The 16,035-nt window shown below is 37.9% G+C and overlaps 1 protein-coding gene across 2 annotated transcripts in view; it reads right to left on the bottom strand.

The window, feature by feature from the left end:
* VPS41 (VPS41 subunit of HOPS complex) overlaps nucleotides 1–16,035 on the bottom strand; it is a 107,507-nt gene that overhangs the window by 11,677 nt on the left and 79,795 nt on the right. For both annotated transcript variants that reach the window (XM_015618382.1, XM_015618383.1), the window contains exons 17-25: nucleotides 12,350–12,442; nucleotides 11,736–11,863; nucleotides 10,682–10,826; nucleotides 9,386–9,427; nucleotides 9,228–9,278; nucleotides 7,825–7,962; nucleotides 4,916–4,970; nucleotides 3,768–3,908; nucleotides 2,149–2,285 (exon numbers count right to left, since the gene is read on the bottom strand). In XM_015618382.1, coding sequence (XP_015473868.1) covers nucleotides 2,149–2,285; nucleotides 3,768–3,908; nucleotides 4,916–4,970; nucleotides 7,825–7,962; nucleotides 9,228–9,278; nucleotides 9,386–9,427; nucleotides 10,682–10,826; nucleotides 11,736–11,863; nucleotides 12,350–12,442 — 930 coding nt within the window. The remainder of the gene's footprint in view (nucleotides 1–2,148; nucleotides 2,286–3,767; nucleotides 3,909–4,915; nucleotides 4,971–7,824; nucleotides 7,963–9,227; nucleotides 9,279–9,385; nucleotides 9,428–10,681; nucleotides 10,827–11,735; nucleotides 11,864–12,349; nucleotides 12,443–16,035) is intronic.

Consider the following 16,035-nt stretch of genomic DNA (forward strand, 5'->3'; position numbering starts at 1 on the left):
CCATTGACTTCTCAGCATGAACCTACACAACACATGCAGAGGTATGGCCAGGCATCCTACAAACACACCAAAGACTAGCTTTAGAAAAAGCTAATGAGGCAGCAATAACAGTTCTGCTAGGGCAGAACTGCCCCCAGCAAGGAGAGGCTGCTTAGATATTCACCCAAAGTCTCAGCCATGTTCTGAAGCACACACTGAATGCAGAAACAGTCCCTCTATAAAATTTGAGCTTGCCAATTGGCTACTTCGGTGAGCATGTAAAATAGAAATAAGATCTCTAAATTTCAATGTAGATATAACATCTGTGCATAAACAGTGCACTTCACACTGCCAGTAACACTTAGGGAATAGATTTATTTTAAACTATAACTTACATTTCACTAATGAGAAAGGAAAAAAAGTAAAAGCCCCTTTTTTAGGGCTATACTTTTTTCTATCATACAAGCAAGCCAAACACAAATTACATTAAGCTTCCCTAATTTCTATTATCCCTATGAAATCTAAATTCTAGCCCTAGAGCTATCAAACTCTGCTTCAAAATCAATTAATTTGAAATCCATGAATCCTTATAATGCTAACAGTAAATAATTTTAGACATAATTATCAAGGTTAAATACATGCTTTTAATCCAGAAGTAATTCTGTTAAAAGGTATTTGAAGAAAAAATTATACTTCCATCCCCAAAATATCACCAAATGATGTCATCAGCTTTGTCTGAAGCCATGCAATGTACTCTGTATATGTGTAAAGCTGAAACTATGCTTACAGCACTTTCTCAGTCTGCCTGCAAACACAACAAATATTACATTTTGATTTCATGAGAATGCAGGAATAGGAGGATCAATGGTGGTAATGACAGCAGCAAGATTAACATGCAACTGTTGAAATGCAGCATGGTATTTAGCTCATATCGTTTTGGAAGGATACTCGCACCTGATGAAGTCAAAACCTGAAGCAATGTTACAACATGCATGATATGCAAATGTATCTATTTATCTGGGGAGGTTCCTTGCATATAACAAGTGTTGGGAGATGAAGAAATGTAAAATGTTTCTTTGAAATAGCCAAAATCATAATCTGAAGTGCATATAAAAATAAAATAATGGAAAAGCCTTAGAAAGGCTTAAAACCTGCCCTGAAGGGAGATATGGGTTTTTATTGGCCTGACAAGATACCAGCCATGACTTTAATGTAACCATTGAACCCACCTATTTGCTCGAAATGTTGAAAGACTTATAGCAGATGAGGAAGAAATGTTTGAGGCTCAGAAAATCACTTTCAGCTGCCTGCCTAATGAACTATGTTTTCTTGGGCTCTGCATAGTCATGCTGGACTCTTAATCTTTCTTTCAGTAGAGCGACGCAGAACAGCATAACAGAGAATTCAGGTTTGGGACTCCTTTTGTAGCGGCGAGATTTAAAATATACAGTGCAGCACACTCTACTGGCTACTTTCAGGGGACACTGAAAGGTGCATTTCTTTCAGTTCTTACAAATACATCTAAGAACCAATGTAGGGGACTGCACATACCTGTACAATATACTGGGATAAGAACTCCCATAATTCAGTGAACAGTCCATTTTTGAAAAAATGCATAAACTGCAACACATGCACAGAATATTTGGTCCATATTACAGGAACCAAACCCACGGCCTTGCCATTACTAGAATCATGCTCAACCAGCTGATTCTGCATCATTGGCATGAACTTGATTTTAAATTTCATCTTCCTTCAGTTGGTATGACACTTAACATATGGCTCTAACACCTGAAGAATGTTTCACCGAGGGAATGTTGCATTCTGCCTCCATTCTGCCTCTGCATTCATGTGAAACAGATGAAAAGTAGTGGTCATGAAACTTTCCAATACTGGGCAGTCGAGCAGAGTAAAATAGGCTGAATCACTCAAGATTCTTCCAGTTCTACTTGTCCACCAGGCTTATGACAGTATGGAAGACATTTAGAAGGGCTAGAAGCCATCAAGAAATCTTGGCAAATTTCCACTATTTCTGTCATAGTTTTGTATCGGCCCAGTGTCCATGACCAATGACTAAACAAATCACGGTACCAATTTCTTGTGCTGTTAAGTGACAAAGAGGGTTTGCTGTGTCTCTGAAAATTAGTATCCCATGAAGAATGCAACATCTACCTGCAAGTTGTAGTCTTGAAGAATTTTCACTAGTGAGTCTCTCAAATTAGGAATCTCCATGCCTTCCTTAATGCGGTGGATCAAAAGAATAGGATCAACATGAGTTCCAATATTGTTCAACAAACCAGTAATAAAAGCTGTGAAAACCAAGAGGTAAAGAAACTAAGAAAAACAATCCAGCAAAATACCTGATTAAAGGATACTTTGGTGACAAACTACAGGCTTTGGCATATTACTTAGCTCTCTACTCAGTGAAAGTACTAAGTCTATTCTACAGTCTTTTTATGTTTCTTGCAGCTGTTATTTACTTGAATACAAGCCTTTGGGAAAGTGAGGAAGATACAGTTTGGCAATTTACAGAACTTCCAGCATATTCAGCAAAGTGGTAACTGAGTCTCCAGCACAAACTCACAAGTAAATAATGCATTTTGATTCAATAAAAAGAGCACTCAAGCAAATAGAGTGAAAAAATTAACTATGTTATGTGGTAATTCAATTCTCAGTTCCAGGGTTTAAAAACAAATTTTCAAGCACCTAACACAATTTCAATGTGTTTCTAAATATTGGTGAGAGTGACACCATAGAAGTGTTTTGCTTTTTGAAGGGCATCTGGCTAAAAAACCCACTAGAATGATGACTCAAGGCTGTGTTTTTTCTTCAACCCCCACAACTGAGTAATATCACTAGAGCTGCTCTGCATATAGGCAGAAACTGTAACATAGAGGAACTGAGAGAATTCTGTATGCTTTGAATCCCTTTTGCTCAAAAGATATCACTGACTGTAGTATTACTTTTAGTGATGCATTCAAGTATGGGTGATTTCAGAATGCCATTCTTCTTGAGGATTAACAGATTCTGGTCACTTCCTCCTGTCAAAATTAGCAGGCAAGGGATGAAGAGATACGTATTCCGACACTAATTCTACAAGACTCATAATCCCCCAGAAAACAGGTCCCAAGAGAGACTTTAAAGTCGTGATTTAAAACCCCAGAAGAGACTGCAAAAACTAATGGAGTATATAGTTAAGAAAATTCTATGTTTTCTTAGTCATTTGAACTTCTTTGAATCTGCCTCCTTGACAACACTGATACTTATGTTTCTGAGTCCATCTAACCTTTTAACTCATACAATGAATGAAAGGAAAAATGCACTCAATATTACCAATATTACCTTTGTAAGACAGAAACAAAATAAATTAGTTGTTTTACTGAAGGGAGGAAGGGTGTTGGCTCTTCATTTTCAGAATCTCAAAGGGAAGCAGTTGTAATAACATAGTATGCAAAATCCTCATCAAGGCTGTAGACTGTGTTTTGAGGCTGTCTAAAAATCTCATTCTGCTAAAATAAAAGCACTACTGTCCCCTTGATTAGTTGTTAAGGACATAATTATGCAGAGCTTATTCAATATTAAGCCTCCAAGTATTCATTGTGTAGCGTAACCTCACACTGCCTTGTTGCTAGTTTTCATGCACAGTAGGACAGCTGTGCTGTGTTTCACAAACCAGAACACCTCCCTGACCACACATAAACGTCTTCTGTAATATACATGTGAATAATTCAATCTTTTAATTGCAATAGAATTCCACACAAGCCAGGCTTTCCAGAAACTATCCCACTTACGTGGTTTGTCAATAGAATATAGAATGAGATCTTCCCAAAGTTCTCCATCATCTTGTTCCTTGGCAAATTCAATAGCTTTATCTACATCTTGCAATTCTTCCATTATCATCTTCAAGGCACTGCGGCTATTACCCATTCTGCCTGGAAGGAAAAATAAGAGATTTTAAATGTGAATTACTCATCAGTGTTCCTTCAATAAGAATTTTGTGTGAAGTTGACTCAAACTAATTCAACTAAGACCAAATCTAGTCTATTCTGATGTAGGAATACAGATCAGTATAATCTGAACAAGTGCTTGGAGCAGTTTGCTGGACTGGGACCTGGAGGCTTTCTCAAGGATGTGCTGCATTATATCTGGGGTTCTGAACTGCAGCAACATGAGGGGGAGTGTGTTTATGTGTATGGACATAAACTATAACATGAAATACCAGCTTCAAGGGCCCACATGAGCCCTCTTAATTTGCAGTAAGTATAGTGCAGATTACACCCATGAAAAATAAGCAGAAACAGGAAAAGGTAGCAGAAATTATGAACCATTCTTTAAATAAACTCATTAGTAAATCTTATTCTCCACTGAAATGGTCCACAAAATATTCTATTTCTGACTGAACCAGAGATTGTTTTCAAAAATGCTTACTATTCTGTTCCTGACTCATACATAAACGTATATGTAAGTCTTCCAATGCCTCTCATTCAGAGGTAGAATTCTTGGCCAGCTGAAGGAGTTAATTTACAACTAATTTTATGGAAAAAAAAATTATAGAAAGCAATATAAGCAAATCTTTCATCTCAGCAAAAGATAATACTAAGCTTCTAAGATGTACTCAGAATAAAACATTTAATTTCTCCTCTCTTTTCAAAACCAACAATATAACTCTTCTCTTGGAGACTGTATCAGAAATACCTCCCTTCCCAACCTGTTCCCCATAGCCTCTGCAACACTTCCAGAACCCCAGAAGAACACCAAGTAAAAAACACAGTAACACAATATATGAAATAAGGACATCATATCCATCCAGTGCTTTGATTTATTTTCTAAATCATATTATTTGGTTTAGATATTAGACAATGTATTTTCACACCATAAACTTTATTAGAAGTTTAAAAGTGTTGTAATTGATCACAGTTATTTGTTCTGAATTACTTACTCAGAAGATAGACTGTCTCTTCTACAAAGTTCCTCTGCTGGCAGATTTCAAGAGCCTTTGAATGTAAGAGAAGAGAGGAGAGAAGAGAATTCAGGAAACCACGCAACATGAAATTTTATTGATCACAAATGCTGCAAGAAGCTTGAAGTGATTTTTCCACCAAATTACAATATTCATTTTGACAGGAACACAGCTCCATTAATAAGCACTGCCAAGTTCTCTGGCCTTAATTAAGAAGAGAAGCTTCATGACTTCCACGACTCTCTTTAAAATTCTTCTCTGAGACTGAAAAAATCTGGGGACAGAACAGGTATTTCAATATGGACTATGTCAATCTCTGCCTGTAATTCTACCAGCAACTTCTTTATTCTGCCTCCAAAAGTTGGTTGATACAAAACATCAAGGTTATCTGCTATGAAAACTTGCTTCTTGTGGGTGGACTTAGGTGGTTTCTAGTGATGTAAGTCTGCTTGACATTCATTAATAACACAAGGCTGAAAACCTCCTCAGGGTAGCCAGAATGGTTTCAAGAGAGTGCCCTTCAAATTTTGTACCAAGAAGACAACGCGAAATAACAAATATGAAAGAATATGGAGGAAGCACTTCTTGTAAATTTGGTTTAAAGACCTGAGGGCTAAGTATCTTTAGCATCTAAAGAATCTGTGTCTATATATATATATATCTATATCTGTGTCTAGCACAATTATAGAAACTACCAAACTGATTACCAACAAGTTTGTAGTAACAGGAAATAGGCTGGGCTGGTACGGCATAAACAGTGCCATGTCTGTTTCCAATCTGGAAACAGAAAGCAAACTCAAGATTCATAGCATTACTCTAAAGACAACTGTTCACCAACTTTCACACTTGGAGTTCAAAACTTTCACGAAAAAAAGTGTAGCTACAATCAAAAATGAGGTAGGAATTAACTTTTCCTTCCAATTCTTATTATTTCATAAGAGTTACTATGAAGATTAGAAATATGGACACTAAATTTTGGGCTACAATAAGTGAATTACCAACCAGATACTTCAGGTGAATGAAGGTATGAATAATACTATTAAGTTATATACACAGCTGACAGCCTTGTTTTTCCTCTCCACTTAAAAGGTAAACTACAAAGCACCAGGTATGCAGTAGTTCCAGATACTGCCATTTCCTGACTGTCATGCTCCCTCTAGAGGAAAATAGGGAACATTCTGACTTCTCTTCCAGCTAATTTTTCTGATTTTTAAAATGTTTGCTAAACTGCACTTGAATAAAAGTGGCTTACTTCTAAAGAGTGTAAATTATTTCTTCTTGATGAGTTTATAATTTCATTAGAGCAATAATAAGAGTGGATTTTTTCAAACAGAAATAGCTTTTTGCAGTTTATACACCCTGTTGGAACTTGCTTAACAGGAACTGAAAACAGTGGTAACTGGGAAATTCTTAGTAACCTTTTCATTTTCTTAGAATCTGTAAAAATCTGTATGTCAGAAGTGTTACTATATGACATGCACAGAAAGAAGTATAATTACAGAATTAGTAGTACTATCTTTTTCTCTCCTCCTCAGCTTTTTACTGAAAGATGTTAATATTTTAACATTAAGGTTAGAATGGCATGTTTTTTCTGACATTCTTCTCTGTTGACTTTTGTGATTACTGCACCACACCTTCCAGAAGCTGATGGGTCTCTGACCTATCCTTGCTCATAGCCCGTATCTTCAGTAAAGCAGTACCAGCAATGAGCATCAGTTTCACAGAGCACTTTTCTGCACCACCTGCATTAAAGATAGGAGGCTGGATGTGCAATAACTAATTTGCCTCAAAATTAAAAAAAAAAAATGCAGGTAAGGTTTTATACACAAAACCATGATCACATGAATAATACATAAGGCAGAAACGAAGAATCAGAAAGTTAAAAACAAGTAAGCCAATACTGTAGACCAAAGTTTCTGGCTGGAAACCTCTCAGGCTCACTGCCTAAACTAGTCAATGTAGTTTCAGGTAATGGTTCCAACAAATCCCAATTCTCCAATGCTAAGAGCCTATTTTTCAGTAGACAAAAACATGCAAAACAAAAGAGGTACCAGGAACAGTATTAGTTTGCTTTGGAATGTTAACCACGTAAAATACAACATTCAATATCACACTTGAAAACTACTCCACTGTCATCATTATAGCTGCATATGAATAGGCAAGGTCTGCTCTGCTCAACCATTAACAGCAATAAATACAAATAATAAAATACTGACCCATCTAAATTGGAAAACTTAGAAATTCCATTAATTTCACATTAATTCAAGCAGGGGAAACAACTCAAGATTGGCTTTAGCTTTATGCATTTTATAATTTGACAAGAAAGAGCAAGGAAGGAAAATAGAAAAAAGTACAAAAATATTAGAAGATGGAAACCTGGTACTCTGTAAAACCCCAAGTGCCGAGCCAAAGTGCAAAGACAAAATACTTTTAGCTGTGTTAATTCCTTAACTTATTTTGTGTATATATATTATTAAAGAGAAACTTATGGCCTTACAATAAAAAGATAGATTAACTACAGTTACAGCTACTGGTTTTTCAAGATCTAACACTGACAACTGCTAGATTTGGCAAAATGATTCTCAGTTTCTTGAAACCATAACGTATTGTTCAGTCAAGCACTGATGAGTAGATATGTTGTAGCTACACACCAAATGTGAATTCAGAACTTCTGCATTAAAAATACCCATCGATTCCTGCCCTGTGAGCTGAAAGTCTCAGGTGTCATCAGCTCTGCAAACCGAACTGCAGGTGATGGCCACAAACTCAAAGGATCCCTCACATTGGCAGTAGAGGGCAGTACCAGACACAGTTTGAAATTCACAAGACTACATGCTACAGACCAGACATAAAAATCAAGGACCTGTGCTTAGATTTTTGGGGCTTACCTTCTCCAGTGGGCAGTGTGTGCTGTCTCTGAGAAATGGAAGTAAGTTTGGTCGATCATATTCAGCATAAAGGCTGATCTGTTTCTCATGATATCGCTGGCCTTTATGGTGGTCTCTTTTGAAAAGCTTGTGCAAATACTAGGAATCCAAAAAAAAAAAAGTCAGAATTCAAGCCCACTTGCTCAATATTATTAATGGAATCATAGAAACCCCTGAGTTGGAAGGGAACCACATAGACAATCAAATTCCAACTCCTGGTCCTTCACAGGACAGCCCTAGGAATCACACCATGCTCCTGAAAGCATTGTCCAAATGCGTCTTGAACTCAGATAGCCTTGATGCTGTGACCACTTCACCAGAGTGGAAACCTGTTTCAGTGCCCAGCCACTCTAGTGGGAAAAGCTTTTCCTAATATCTAACCTAAACCTCCCCTGAAACAGCTTCATGCTATGTCCTTGGGTCCTGTCACAGGTCCTCAGAGAAGAGATCACTGACTGCCTTGACACTTCCCTTGTGAAGAAGGTGCAAATAGCTACAAGGACTCCCCTCAGTCTCCTCCAGGCTGAGCAAAACCAAGTGACCTCAGCTGCTCTTTGTACGGCTTCCCCTCTAGACCATTCACCATCTTCGTTGCCTTCCTCTGCATGCATCCCTTCTGTAAACTAACAGTCTGTCAGCTGCCTTTGCAAAGCTCTTGGGCTGTGCACTGCACTTGCCATAGATCTGCTTCCCATAATCAGATCTCTAACCCATAAACCACCTCTCCACCAGATGAATACCTGAGCCCCATCTGTGACCAAGAGCAAGTTAAAACTTCCCTCTCTAATACAGCCCAAGCCCACTGTCACACATTATGAGGAGTCACACTATGTACTCCACTGACATCATGTTCAAATTAAAGAGGAACTTCTGGAATAGCAGTGCAGACCCACAGCCTTACGGTGATATTGTAATTCTGTACAAACAAGAACAATTCAACAGTGTATGGAAGTTACAGCTCTAGAAAGACAAGCAATTCACTTTGTCTATGGATCAGCAAAACATTTTAGAGCTGCACCCACCAACCAACCACATTTTTGGGTAGGGAAAAAGAAGGAATAAAAGCAGGTATTAACTGACCAGAAAAGACAAATGCCTACAATGCAGTGCAAAGGAGATGTTAAGAAGTATGTATTATGTTATCAAATTCTAACAGGTACATATTTTAAGATCATTTAACTCCTGTGAAGATGCTATGGCCATGCTAAAGAGGAAATTGCCAGAAGTAGCCCCTTTGCCTCTGATTATTTATGACATTTCAGTGTCAGGTGCACTTTGAAAAGATAAACACACCTGTAAAAGGTATGTCCAGCCAAGAGTTTATTCAGCTCAACTTGAAACCAACAGAATACAGGAATACTTACCACATGCTGTAACTCAGGCCTGTTTTCTAATTCTTCAACAACTCTGTCAATCTGAAAGAAAACAAACCTGTGACAGACATCACATTTACAAGACTGAAGGGAGACCAGGTAATAAAAGCTAGCAGTGGACTGCCATGCCATGAACTTGTCATACTCACAGAAATTTTATCTTCATTATCCAAAAGCATGTCTACCGCTTTCTACAACAGAAAAAGAGAACTCAGATAGGAAACAGGTGTACATATTTTCTCATACTCTATATAATATTATGCTTGTTCACTGATGGGTGTCAGATAGATATTGCAGACCTACTCTTTTCAGCAACAGAAATTCAGAGAACAATTTACATAACACCAGCATACCTTGACAGCACAGCACTGCATTCTTCCAGAATACTTCTCCTAAGTTTCCTCACTAATAGCAATAAATGCTGTGCACTGACACTGCAGGTGACATATGCCCACTGAATCATCATCAGTCACAAAAAGCCACTGCTGAACAATGTAGAAATACTATTTGTTCCATCACTGAAGGGAACTACAGGGTGATGACTACATAAGAAACACACAGAATTCAATCTCTCTCACAACTGGATTCCTCCAAACTACCTGCACACCAATACATTAATCATGCAAACAAGACCATGCAAGCCAATCATTCACCAGAACTCAGGTTCTGCTTCCTCATTCAAGAGCAAACTTTTGCTTCGATTTCAAAAAATACCAAGATATGGCTTGATATTCCTAAAAATTCCTGGTATGACTTATTCTATTGGATTAAAAAAAATTATACTTTTTTTTCTCCATGTAGTTTAGGATGGGCATACTAAAGATGATCACCAACAGTAGAGATCCATATTTTAGCTGCAGTGCTTAAACAACTACTGCACTGAAAAAAGAGATCTACTTGGTTATCACCAAAACTTGTTTGCTCAGGTTTTATAGCCAGCTGGAAAGAAAGAAGATAGAATTCAGCATGCAATTAACACTTCCTGATTTTTGGAATTTAGGTTAATAACCTTGCAAACTTTCAAAAGCAGATTAATTGACTGGTGAAAGGAAAATGGTAAGTACATGTAATATATGCCTAAATAAATTCACTCTCTCCTTTCTCTGGCTTACAGAAAGAGTAACATGGTGAAATCATACTCTGTGTGAAATGATATTTAATGTTGTGACTTGAGAATCACAACAATTTCAAATGATGTGGACACTCACTTTTCTCATTGAGAGTGACAAATGGAAATGGAAAGGAAACACAAATGGAAATATGAAGGGAAAAATAATCTTGGGTCAATTACTTTGCAATCTAGACAAACAATCTTCCTTACCTCAGAATGTATCCAGATGCAGCAAACACACACTCTCCTCAACACCATCTTTAGCTCATTTATTTTTAATCTGTTAAATTATATCTAGAGGAAAGTGAATATAAAATCATTAAGATCACCATACCTCTGAATCAAAATCCATGAGCAGAACAATTTTGTCTCTGATAGAACTGAAGAGATTGTGTTTGTGGATCAACTGGAAGACATCTTTGTGCCTCAGAGTTAGGTAGATTTCTAGGGCTCTGCCATAGCGCTGATCATAAGTGTACCTGATAAAAATAGGATTATAATACATGTAATGTTACATACTTAAGTGTAGGAAAATCACTTATGAGAGAAAATACAAACATACTCTAGTATGTAAAACACGTTAGGATACTACTTGATTTTATAAATATCTAAATAGAGCTGTGATTCATTTTTGTAAAAGGGAAGAAACTATCAGGCAACACTAATTTCACCTCTGTTTATATTGGCCTTCATTTGTGTTCTGACCTGTAGAAAATTTCTGAATTTTCATTTTCCATTTTCAACTCACAGGGGAAGACACACAAAATGCTAGCCTTTCAATTCATAGAAACCAACTGGAACACTCTTCAGAACTAAAAAAACATTGTACTCTTAAAACTTTCAGGCAGATTGTAACATAGCAATAGACAGTAAGCCTTCTTTCTTCAAAGGAGCAGTTTGAAAATAACAGTATTCAAGCTGAGAAAATCAAAGCTTTTTCCCTGTAGTGACCAAGTGACCAAGAACCAGATCAGTTTTGGCACATTTTCTAGTCACATATTTCCATCCATGCAGTAAACCTAAATACACTTCTTAAATAGTGGGCAAAACCCCCCACCATTTTATTTTCACATGGGTAATTCTGAAATGCACACTTCAGAAAAGATGTTTCCTCTGACAGCATGAAGAGGAATGCTAGCTATTTACTTTGGAAAGAGGAGTAGGAAATCCAATCTCATGCTTAACAGTTTGCTTTCATAGTCAATGTGAACTTTACAAGGAAGGGTAAAGAATTGCCAAGCTGTGCAATCAGCTGAGTGGAGAGAAAGCCAATACTCTGTAGACTACAGTAAAGAAGATTTCTGTTAAGAGAGCTAAGCAATGTGGATAAACTACAGTATGCTATTTTAAGTGTACTTTTTGTAACAGGAATTTAAAACTGTACTCACAGTTCTGCAAGCGTTCTTAGCAGAGTCCTGTTCTGTGGATCTTTCTTCAGGTGATCCACTACAGCTTGAACTATGATTGTGTTGTTGTACAGATCTCCAGGCCACTCTTTTATTAGGGTTGCAAACCCCTAAAAGTATAAGAGATTGTAACAGAAATAGAAAGAATGGCCTAAGGAGCATTTCAAAACATCAAAGCTTCAACTAAGCCTCTGAGATAATACCTGCTGTCCTTAACTTTTAAAGAACTTTTACATGCCCACAGACATGTAGTGCAGAACACAGATTTTTCCTTCTTAGGGCAATGTTATTAAGATTTATGAAGCTGAGTCTCTTTAGGTGCTGTAGGCTTTGTGCATCACCTCCAACCACTTATGCTACATTACACAAACTAAAAATAACAGTCTAATGAATAATCAATCTCACAGTATTTGCATGCTCTGAGGAACATTCCATTTATTCTCTTAAAATTAAAATTCAACTTTTAAATATCGTCATTATTGTGGAAATGTCCACTGATAATCTGTTTGAATACAGAGACAATTTGCTGTCAGAATTCTTCCCTGCTAAGGGTCTTTGGCTGGCAATAACTACGTGGACACATCAGGCTGCAGTACCTCATAGTCACTTTCCAAAAATGCATGCAGGACCATTTCGTAGATCAGAGGTTTCAAAACTGGATCTCGTCTTGGCAAGTAACGACTAATTGCCTATAGGAACAACGAGAACAAAGTGTCAGATGAAGAATGACATATAACATCCTGGTAAACTGATAGGAAAAAATAATGTTGTGACATGAACAAAGCTATACACAAAACATAGTCCCTGATAATCACTGGAAGCCTTATAAACTCATAAGCAGCACATAGAAGTTATTTACTTTAGGATTTTACACACTGGAATTGTATAACTCATTTAAAAGAACTATCATTTGAGAGACAGATGGCAAGATACTAATTAGAATGGGAGAATCAGCCATTGTCCTTAAGGTACCAGTAGTCATTTAGAAAACAAAACCCATGAAAGATGCCTCAAAAAAACAATGTTTTCAAAATCCATTTAAAATCCTAGCCTTGTAAAAAGGTATAAGGATTAATTAGCTGAAAAATGTGTTGTTGTGGGTTGACCCTGACTGGACACCAGGCATCCAACAAAGCTACTCTCTCACTTCCCTCCACAACTGGACAGAGGAGAAAAAAAATATAACGAAGGGTTCATGGGTTAAGATAAGATCCGGGAGGGATCACTCACCAAATACCATCACAGCAAAACAGACTCACATTTGGGACAGTAACTGAATTTATTAATAACCAAACCAGAGCAGGATAATAAGAAGTAAAATAAATATCAAAACCACCTTCCCCCATCCATGCCTCCTTCCTGGGCTCTACTCCTTCACCCCAGAAACACAGGGAGACAGGGAATGGGGATTATGGTCAGTTCATCACATACTGCTTCTCTCGCTGCTCAGGCAGCAGTCCTTCCCCTTCTCCAGCGTGGGTCCCTCCCACAAGAGACAGCTCTCCACAAACTTCTTTAACATGAGTCCATCCCATGGGCAACAGTTCTCCATGAACTGCTGCAATGTGGGTCACTCTTCCATTGGATGCAGTCTTTCAGCCACAGCCCAGTCCAGCATGGGCTCCTACATGGGCTGCAGATAGATCTCTGCATCCCCTCTGTTCTCCACGGCCTGCAGGGACACTGCTGCCTCACCATGCTCTGCACCATGGCTGCACAGGAATCTCAGCTCTGGTGCCTGGAGCATATCCTTCTCCTCCTGTCTCCTCTGACCTTGGTGTTTACAGAGTCGTTCCTCTCTCATATTATCACTCTGTTCTTCTCTGGTCACAATCACAACTGTGCAGTAACTTTTTTTCTTTCTTTTTAAATCTGTTATCACAGAGGAGTTCCTATCATTCCTGATTGGCCAGCAGCGGATCCATTCTGGAGCTGGCTGGCATTGGCTCTGATGGACATGGAGGAAGCTTCTGACAGCTTCTCACAGAAGCCACTACTGTAGCACTTCCAATACCAGAACATGACCACGCAAGCACAATATATGTGTAATTTTGAATTATGACTTACTTTGGGGTCACCACATTCTATGAAGGGCTATTTTTACATACCCAATTGAAAATTAATTTGAAAATATATCTCTCCATGAAAAGGGTGAAGGCATATTATCTGTAAAGAAGGTGTTAAGGAATTGCATTCCAGCAAGCAGGAGATGAGAAGCTGCCAGAATAAATCAGCTCATACCCATGAATTTCAGCACAGCATCTAATTAGCACTACTATTCCATGCAACTAGAGGCCAAGATTATTTCCACCTGCCAAAAGAAATCCTACTGCTAACAGCTGTCTGAGGTTTGTAGGGTTTGTAGCTGAGGGACCAACACCAGTGAAATTCCTCCAAACACTGAGAAGAGATGTTGCCTGTTGCCTGCTCTTGGCACATGGTACAATAGCATTTTGATACTGAAGTTGCTTGAATAAAGCAGGAGAAAAAACATCTCACTACATTTTAGACCTCTCTTCTCTTCACAGATATCTTTCCATAACTTCAAAGTTATCTTTCCATAACTGCACCTCAAGACCTTCAAATAAAGATCCTCTTTTATATCACCTCCTTACTAAAATTATCTCAAGTTTCATTTCCAGGTTGGGCAAAAGGCAACACAAGCATGTAACTCCCTTAAGTCACTGCTGCTGGAGGAGGAGAGGAACAGATCACAACAAGGCTCTAGAACCTTGAAAGTGCCACAACTAGGCTTGCTAGAGGACATTCACTGAAGATGAGAGACATCAAGATATTAAAATGCAACCTTTGGTAGCCAAACAGGACTACTTACTACAGAACACTCAAAACCCCCCTAAAAACACATGGAAACAAACAACACTCATCCCATAGACTTTGACACTGAGGTATCACTAATTTCTCTGTGCAGGAAGGAAATTTCAAGCCTTTAGTTTACTGTCACCTTAGTTACTGGCAAACTATGCTAGATTTGAGATATCAGATTTCAGGCAACAACTTACATGTAGTGAAAATTCTTCCAAGACAATTCTGCTTTGAAATGAACTCTGTTTCCACATCTTAAATAGTCTATTCATCAGGGCTTAAAGCCATTATAGGCCAGTTACAATATGGTGTTTAATATCTGTTAGTCATGTAAGTAGGTAAAAATTCCAAACAAGTGATCCCAAGCATTTCAAGGACCCCTTCATTTAGATCTGGCTTAATTCAGTGCATCCTTTATGATACTCGGGCATCTTTAGAAATCTGGGAAAAGTTATATGCAATTGAAATAGTGAAATAAGGCAGGCATTTTCTAGAACTGCAGTTTGAAGCTGAATAATGTAATGGAGTGCATCTCATGTATTTTTGAGAATTCCTGTGCCTAGGCTATAGGAAGAAAAAAGATATTCTAAAGGCTGAAAACAGCCAACAATTTAGAAAGGTGGTAATCGAGCAAAGATGTTTCTGCAACAAACCTGAAAATATTTTGATATTTTACAATTTGCTGGATGATGTAAGTGGAGATAAGACAAACATCCCTTCCAGACATTTGCAGCTAAAGAACAAAATGAATCCAGAAGGACTAAGAAGCAGTTTTATCAAAAATTCATCTGTACCTGCATCCAAGTCCTTTATTGGACTGAAATAAAGAAACAGAAACATAGGATTTCATCTTCCAAAGTAGTAAAGAGTGCACCAAACCACAAAGAAGTCATACTAAAGACGAGGCTGTTTTTGCACTGGAGTGGCTCTGAAAGAAGTCAGACATTTCTGAAATTTGTAATGCTGAAACACTTTTGGTCTTTGAACAGAATTAAATAGCTCAAAACCAGCAAAGGACTGCATGCTGTGAGATCTTAATAGTATGTCCTTTTTGGCTCATTGAGTTTGAATAGGAAGACATAAAATTCAGACGTAAATGTACACATGTTACCAAAGGGAGTGTGCATAATGTTTTCAATTGGTTTAGCAGTGACAGTACTAGGCTTTATGTCCTGCACAATTTATTAACTGAGACTCTCACATTAAATGTGCACTGTTGTCGTTGGCTTGCGACTAGGGAAGGCACCACACAGCACAGACTGCTCCTCTTCCTCACCACCATTTCTAGCACAGGCCTTCATTGTTGCTTTGCAATTCCTTGACACTTAAAGTTGTGTAGCTGTTACAATAGACTTGGATTTGCCAGAATGACTGGCACCCACAGAGTCTACTTTCCTTAATAATTGGGGTAGGAATTTTAGGACATACTGGAAATTAATTAGAAGTAAATTGTAAAGAT

This window comes from Parus major, chromosome 2, assembly GCF_001522545.3.
Source record: "Parus major isolate Abel chromosome 2, Parus_major1.1, whole genome shotgun sequence".
Taxonomy (NCBI): Eukaryota; Metazoa; Chordata; class Aves; order Passeriformes; family Paridae; genus Parus; species Parus major.